The sequence below is a fragment of the Raphanus sativus genome, unplaced genomic scaffold, assembly GCF_000801105.2.
Source record: "Raphanus sativus cultivar WK10039 unplaced genomic scaffold, ASM80110v3 Scaffold0056, whole genome shotgun sequence".
NCBI lineage: Eukaryota > Viridiplantae > Streptophyta > Magnoliopsida > Brassicales > Brassicaceae > Raphanus > Raphanus sativus.
Genome location: NW_026615379.1, coordinates 52,587 through 60,827, shown reverse-complemented (window position 1 = coordinate 60,827; position 8,241 = coordinate 52,587). Strand labels below are relative to the sequence as shown.

At 39.5% G+C, this 8,241-nt stretch overlaps 1 protein-coding gene across 1 annotated transcript; it reads right to left on the bottom strand.

Annotated features, from left to right (window-relative positions):
- Positions 1-372: 372 nt before the first annotated feature.
- Positions 373-831, bottom strand: LOC108833712 (F-box protein At2g35280-like). The gene has a single exon (XM_018607117.2). It carries the CDS (start codon positions 829-831, stop codon positions 373-375), a length of 459 nt encoding a protein of 152 aa, XP_018462619.2.
- Positions 832-8,241: the final 7,410 nt, after the last annotated feature.

Here is an 8,241-nt window from a genome sequence, read left to right as displayed (position 1 = left end):
TATTTAGTAAATAACGTGTGTCACCAAATTCTATCTCTTATTGTTACAAAGGTTGTTAGTTTTTTTTATAGAAATTTCAAAGACATATGTTCATGAACCTACAAAGGTTGTTAGGTCCTTTTGTAGAAATTTTCAAGACATATGTAATCATAACTTTTTATAATACATTAACTACGTATATAGTATTATCTAAGTTAATTCAGTAGTTTATATACTGAGGGATATGTTATTTAGATTCTATATTATATAAATATTCAAATAAAACAAACAAAGTAGCAACTTAGAAAATTGAACGAAATAGATAAATAATCATGTAAAAACATAAGTACTTTTACATGCGTTCATAGATAATAACAGATGAAAACTCTTCCTTTAGTTGTTTTTACTCATAGCAAACTCAACAAATTGATTAAGCCTTTCATAGTAGTAACCATGGTTGCATACTCGACCACGTCTTTTCCTTGAGCGGCAACCACAGAGTGTCTCAAGGTTGGCACGAGCTATATAGTAGCCTTGATTCATGAAGTACGGGATATCAGTCAGAGATTTCTTGACTCTTTCCCAGCATTGATCGGAGGTTGAACGATTTTCCTTCCATCCCAGTTTATCCAAATACTTCTGACCTTTATGAAATCGTTCTACGGCAAGCAGTGACAAACCATAAAGATACGTACCGTCTATATAACCTCCATCCGATGAATGGCGTAAATGATATAGGCCTGCATGCTCGTCTTCCTTTACGAACAATTGAAGAATGCCCTCAATATAGTGTGCCTCAGGGTTCCCACTCTCCAAGCATAGTTCGTTGAACTCTATGTGCTTAGACAGCATTTCGATTGGTTGGGCAGCAAAATATGACAAGGAAATGTTTTTGAAGTAGTTGGTGCGATCTGAGTTGGAGTGATCGTCATTTGAAGACGCAGAATCACCGATGGATATGATGTCATAATTGTTTACCTATGCATCTTCTCCCATCTTCAAAGTAGTGTCTTTCTTCTCGGGAAGTATATTCTTTTAATTAAGGTATTGTTTACTCGCAATTGATAATGAGAATGTTGTGAAAGTAATGTAGGAAGTTGTAGGATATTTATAAAGAATAATTTTATTTCTTACATGATGTGATTGAACATGCCAAGAATGCTGTTTACGTGGAAGGAAAAAATTGTTACCAAGTTGTTATTACCAAGGATGCTAGAAGTACGTGCTAAAAAAGGAGAAGGGACGACACATGCAGAAGGGTCTACACCTTCTAGGCTAAAAGGCTGTGGTAATTGTATTGTCATTTAATAAGAGGATATTGTCGTTGATTTTCTTGGCATGCACCAATAGTTAGCATCAAAATAAGTTATTTTAGTAATAAAAAATGTAGAAAGTAAAACCTCAATTAGACCAATAATAGTTTACATAATATATTCTGCAGTTCTATAAATTTGCTTACTTAAATTAAGCTGTCAATTTAGGAAAATGCACTAATGGTTGTGATCGAAATAACTTTAGGAAGGCATATATTTTATGCCATTAACTATAATAAATGTTTCAAAATTACTTCACCATTACTCCTCGCCATTCTCATATGTATAACAATATTTTGTTGCTCAAGGAAAATATTTACTTGACTTATTAATTTCATATGCTCTTATAAGTATGAAATTATGTTATATGCTCGACCATTGTGTAGATCATATTGAGGACAAAGAGGTTATAATATCCACTATATATATTCTCTGTTATTAAGTTATATAAACCTCCATGAATTTTCATATTGATATTTTTGTATACAGAGAAATGGCAGTGACAACCGTGAAGAAATCCATATCTGAAATTATTGAATCAAATTCGGTAAATATTTTGTCCTTTTACTAAATTGACAAAATGTATTTTTGTATAAGGCAAAAGTAATTCTCAGCATCTAATTTTTTTAATATGATTTGCATTTCAATGCTGGTTCATAGTCTGGAAAGTTTATGGTTGTTGCTAAAATCGAGGCCATTGATTTGGATAAACCATGGTACTACACGGCCTGCAAAGTTTGCGCAAGAAAAATGGATAGACAATTAAATGGTATTGAGGGAGAGAATCAAAATATTCACCAGAACCCTCAATACAATTGCAAAAGATGTAGAAAGGATTTTGATAATGGTACTAACTGGTATGAAGTTTATAGTTTTCAACCTTCTGGACTTTATACTCTCATTTTGTTAAAAGTTCATATACTAATTAGCTTTTATATCTTTAGTTACCACTTGGTTGTACGTGTTAGCGATGAATCAAATGTTGAAGCCAAGTTTGTGCTTTTCAACAATATCGCGGAGAAGCTAATTAGAAGACCTGCGTTTCAGTTGGTCGAAGAGGCTCCTCAGGTATTTGCTTCATTTTGAATAGGGGGATTAAAGAATATATTATTTCGATACTTTACATCGTGAATGAATAATTATGTTTTATAGGAAAATCCACATTTTGTACCACAATCTCTAACTGAATTGATTGGGAGGAAAATTCTATTTATGCTGACAATCGAATCTAATGGTCAAAAAGAACAAAATTCAGCATATGTTGTTGATTCAGTTGTTGACAATGCAGAAATAATCGAACTCTTTCATCCACATGTAAGTTTTGTTTTTACTCTTATATAAACTATTTTTAGTATATTTACATTTTCTAACAAAATTATTTATTTATGCAGCCACATGTTGTCATATTTCATGATTATGACTCGGATGACGAGTGAGTATTAAAAGAATCGATGCTAATCCAAAATGAAGGAAGAAAGTTGAAGACATTATGCACTTGAAAGTGCAAGCGTTTAAGCAATTATTTGTTTTTGGCATTTTTTTAAACAATTTCATTATGTTTTCCATTATTTTCCTTTTGCGTTTTGTTTCTTATCACAATGAATAATAAGTTGTTTTTATATAATTGGTTTATAAAACAACTACTATACCACTTTGGGAGAGATTATAGCACATTTAATCTTTAAAAATTTATCAAAAGAATAACCCAATCAGTTGCAATTTAGATCCGAAAAATAATTTTATATCTAAGGTGAAAAAATATTGGGGTTCTATATATGGTAAACTTTACAATAAAGGTACACAGCTAACAACAAATGATTCGTCAATTATAAAAATATCAACTGTTTTCCGAAAAAATATCATATTCACTTACGCAAGGAATATAAACACGGTAAGAAATTAATACCAACTTTAGAATTGGCAACAAAGGATTTTGCATATATTTCAAATGATGGTAAAACCTAATGGTCATTGTGAGGGATTAAACTCACCTCCTGATTTTAGGTCAGGTTATAGTTTAGGAAAGGATTAGGGAAAGATAATCGTGGGCTGAATCCCGTAAGAACTTAAAAGATGAATGAATGATTTTATTGATGATTTTGGGTAAAGAATATGTTTACAAAGATGTTTATAACGTTTACAAAGAAAGAATTAAATGATTGAGAGCTTGTGTGTGAAATGGGTTCTGATCCCCTTTTCTTGATTGACTTCCTCTTTAAATAGCCTCAGGCTCCGTCGGTTGCTACCAACAGGTTCCCGAGATCCTCTCCGTGATTTGAGGGATTTGTAACAGCTCCCCTTTGACCGGGTCCTGCGCCTATTTATTTGTCCACGAGCTACCTCTTTGACCGGGTCCTGCGCATGTTTACTTGTCAACGAGCTGCCTCTTTTCCTTGACCTCTCTGATGAACATCTCCAGCTCACAGCCTCCGGATCTGACTTAGCTGTTTTTGAAGATTGAATTCATGATGAGCCTTTCGCGGCCCGTTATCATTTCTTATTGTCTATCACTAGCTAGGGGGTCATATTTGGGACCAACAGTTGCCCCCAGCTTTCGAGATAAGATTCTTTATCTCGGAAGCTAGACCTAGCCGCCAAGCATCAATCTTTTTGTTGAGATCTCGAGCAACAGTTATCGTTATTGAAGATTTCCTTTGCTTAATCTGATGGCTACGATTGCGTATGAAAAGGCGCAAGTATCCGACTTCTCGGCCAGCTAGCTTCCCATTCGTCAATTCTCAGAGAGTTCAGGTACTTTCGAGATTAACATGTTTAATCTATCCTTTTCCGGAGAGTATGGTTCTAACTTAGGTTTGGTGGGCCCTGATTCAGCTCCAGTCGAGACGTCCCAGATGGGCGATGACAAGGAGGCAGATGAGGGAGATCCAGCCAAAGAAAGTGATCCAGTCGAGGGAGACAAGGATGTCGGGATGAGCTCCCGTGATAATGATGTCTAAGATCTGCGGCTCTTTTTGAATTGTAATGTTGCTTTTCATGACTTCTGCCCAATGGGCTTTGTTTACGTTTCAGACTTATAGCCTGAGGAGGCTTTTAAACCTTGACTTGTTTTAGGATCTTTTGAACCCTCGTTAGCCTGGGGAGGCTTTTAAACCCTTTTATTCAAATTTCGGTTTTGTTTTTCGTATTAAGTCATTTGACTTGGTTTGATCGTTTCTTGGATGAGATTGACTTTTGTCAAGTGGAAGTTTCGGTTAGGACATGTATCGTGATTATTATATACAATGTCTAACGACTTATCAGGTCTCAACGATTTCGAGTGTATTCGATTATGAGGATCCTTAGAAGGAGTTCCTGAAATATTGAGATTAGCTCCGGGTTTTTAGGAACCTGAGCTACCCTGAAGACTTTAGGAGGGGGTTCATGGGAACCTGAATTCGTTTGTGGGATTTTAAGACCCATTGAAGTTTGCTTAGGATTTTAAGACCTTTTGAGATTTATAAGGATTTTAAGACCTTTTGAGATTTGATAAGGATTTTAAGACCTTTTGGGATTTGATAAGGATTTTAAGACCTTTTGGGATTTGATAAGGATTTTAAGACCTTGGAGATTTGATAAGGATTTTAAGACCTTGGAGATTTGGTAAGGATTTTAAGACCTTAGGTCCAGGTTCGTCGAGACCTGATATTGCTTGAAGGATTTTAAGACCTTTAAGATTGTTAAGGATTTTAAGACCTTAGGTTCAGGTTGACGGAGACCTGAATTTGTTCGAAGGATTTTAAGACCTTAGGTTCAGGTTCACGGAGACCTGAATTTGTTCGAAGGGTTTGAAGACCTTAGGTTCAGGTTCATTGAGACCTGAATTTGTTCGAAGGTCAAGTTATCGAAGATAATTGCTTTATTGATAATAGGATACATGGTATCACAATAATCATACAATCGCTGTTTGGGCTAGATGTTCTCAAACATATGCCCCCTTTCGTCATGGTGGAAAGAGTGTTAAAATGAGATTGGGGTTGCACTCATAACACAATTGCCTACGTACCCAGTCAAGGGGTCAAGCCTATCGTAATTCGAGGAATTTAAGTACCTAATGATAGTATTTCTTCAGATTTGTGGCATTCCACGATCTGATTTCAGGTACTCCGGTTCGCACCTTCAGGAGCTTATAGACGCCAGGTCGTACCACGTGGATAATCCGGTAGGGACCTTCCCAATTGGTTCCTAACTTCCCAGCATCTGGTTCCTTGGTTCCTTCGAAAACTTTCCTAAGTACTAGGTCACCTACAACGAATTGTTGGGGCCTGACTTTGGAATTGTAATGTCGGACCATTGCTTGCTGATAGTTTTGAATATGAAGCAAAACTTGGTCTTGTCGTTCCTCGATTAAATCGAAGCTGTCTGATAAGAGCTGGTCGTTAGCTTCGGGATCAGACGTACAGAGCTCTCGACGGAGGCTCCCTGTGGAGGTTTCCGCCGGAACGACAACTTCCATTTCGTAGGCTAAATAGAAAAGGGTTTCCTCTGTAGCCTTTCTCGGGGTGGTTCGACATGCCCAAAGTACTTCAAGTAACTTTTCTGACCAGAATTCCTTCTGGGTTCCGAGGCGTTTCTTGAGGTTTAATACTGATTTATTAGCAGCCTCCGCCTGTCCGTTACCTTGAGGTCGTCGAGGTGTTGAGAAGGTAAGGCGGATATTCCACTTGTCGCAAAATGCTTTGAAGTCGCGAGAAATGAACTGTCCTCCATTATCGGTTACGATCTCATACGGGACGCCGTGGCGGCAGACAATGTCTTTCCACACAAATCTTCGACTTCGAATCTAGTTATCTGTTGGAAAGCTTCAGCTTCTATCCACTTCGTGAAGTAGTCTGTCAAGACCAATCGGAAGCGTAGCTTCTGCCTTCATCTTCCTGACGTTATGAGTGGTTCTACGATGTCCATGGACCACCTCATGAACGGGTACTGAGCGGATATTGAGGATAATTTTTCCGCAGGCTGATGTATAATCGGTGCATGCCTTTGGCATTTATCACATGAAGATGAGTGAACCTCGCAGTCACCGATAATGGTGGGCCAGAAATAGCCATGTCTTTTGATTCGGATAGCTGGAGCTCTGCCCCCAGAGTGGTTTACTCAGGAGCATGCGTGCATTTCTTTCATTAGATTGATAGCATCGAGGCCATGGACGCATTTTAGGTAAGGTCCGGAAATGCTTCGTTTATGGAGGGCTGACTCGATTATGCAGTATCTTGCACTTAATGCTTTGAGTTTTCGGGCCTCCCACTTACTGCATGATCGGTATTCTCCAATCCTCTCTCCCAATGATTTTGTCATGAAGAGATGAGGGCGGGTCTTGTTCAGGTCCCTGAGTGTCGTGACCTGATGTGTCTTGTTCAGGTCCCTGAGGGTCTTGACCTGATGTCTTATTGCCCCCGGAGATATTGGTCGGTTTAGGCTCGAAGGAGTCTAAACTCTGAGGAATATCTCCAGTTCTGGTGTTGTTCTCCGGAGTCTGGGTCGTTTCTTCGGATGCGCTTTCAAAAGCAGAACGACTCCTGGTCCTGGCTGCGTGGACAGGTGAATCCGAGGTCTGGATCTTGCCCCCCGAGGTATTGGTCGGATTAGGCTCGAAGGAGTCTGAATTCTGAGGAATATCTCCAGTTCTGGTGTTGTTCTCCGGAGTCTGGGTCGTTTCTTCGGATGCGCTTTCAAAAGCAGAACGACTCCTGGTCCTGGCTGCGTGGACAGGTGAATCCGAGGTCTGGATCTTGCCCCCGGAGGTATGCTTTTTAAAGCTACGAATTCTGGTTTTTGGGAACCAGTACGTTGTAAGAACTTGGGTTGCTACCGTCTGGGGGTAGCTACCTTCCGTTTACTCTTTCGGCTTGCTATCGATCTCAGCTTTGGTAGCTATGTCGATACTTGGCTTTTCGATTCCCTTTACGGGTATGATCCGTTTTACGAGGGGGTCTTATGTTGACGCTAAAGCAGCCAGCGCGTCTGCTGAGGAGTTCACTCCTCGTGGGATCCTCGTTAGTTCAAATCTGTTGAATTGCATAGTGAGGTTCCAGAAAACTTCTAGGTTTGCCCCCATTCTTTCGTCCCTTGTTTCATACTCGCCGTGGCACTGGCTAGCTACTAGCTGTGAATCACTATAAGCGTTCAGCTCTCGAATTCCGAGGCTTAGGGCGAGTTTTAATCCTGCAATTAATGCTTCGTATTCAGCCTCGTTCTTAGAAGCGCTGAATCCGAGCCTGTAGGATTTTTTGATGGTTTCTCCAGCTGAGGAGGTCAGCCTTAGACCGATGCCGGAACCTTGTCTTGGTGAGGCTCGTCAATGTACAGACTCCACTTCGGAGCTTCCGTTTCCAAGTCTAGTTGTTCGGAAGCTAGCTCGATTATGAAATCGGCAAGGACCTGAGCTTTTGCTGCTGCTCGAGGTCTATACTCGATATCGTATTCACTGAGCTCTATTGCTCATTTAGCAAATCGTCATGATTGGCTAGGGCTGTGCAAAATTGTTCGCAATGGTTGTGAAGTCACTACGACGATTGAGTGCGATTGGAAATAAGGTCGTAATTTTCTGGCAGCTGTTACGACAGCTAGAGCTAGTTTTTCCATAGTAGGGTATCTAGTTTCGGTGTCTATCAGACTCTTGATGGTATAATAGACAGGTCTTTACTCGTTTTGCTCTTCTCGTACCAGCACACCATTAACTGCAGCGGTTGACACAGCGAGGTACAGATACAGTGGTTCTCCCATTCTTGGTTTGGCCAAGATGGGAGGTTCGGAGAGGTAAGCTTTCAATTGCTTGAAGGCTTCCTCGCACTTCTCGTCCCATAAGAACTTCTTATTATTTTTTAGAAGTTTGTAGAATGGGAGGCACTTATCGGTGGACCTGGATATGAATCGATTTAATGCTGCGATTCGTCCAGTCAATCTATGTACCTCTCTGGTTGTCTTAGGTGACGGTATTTTCAGAAAGGTA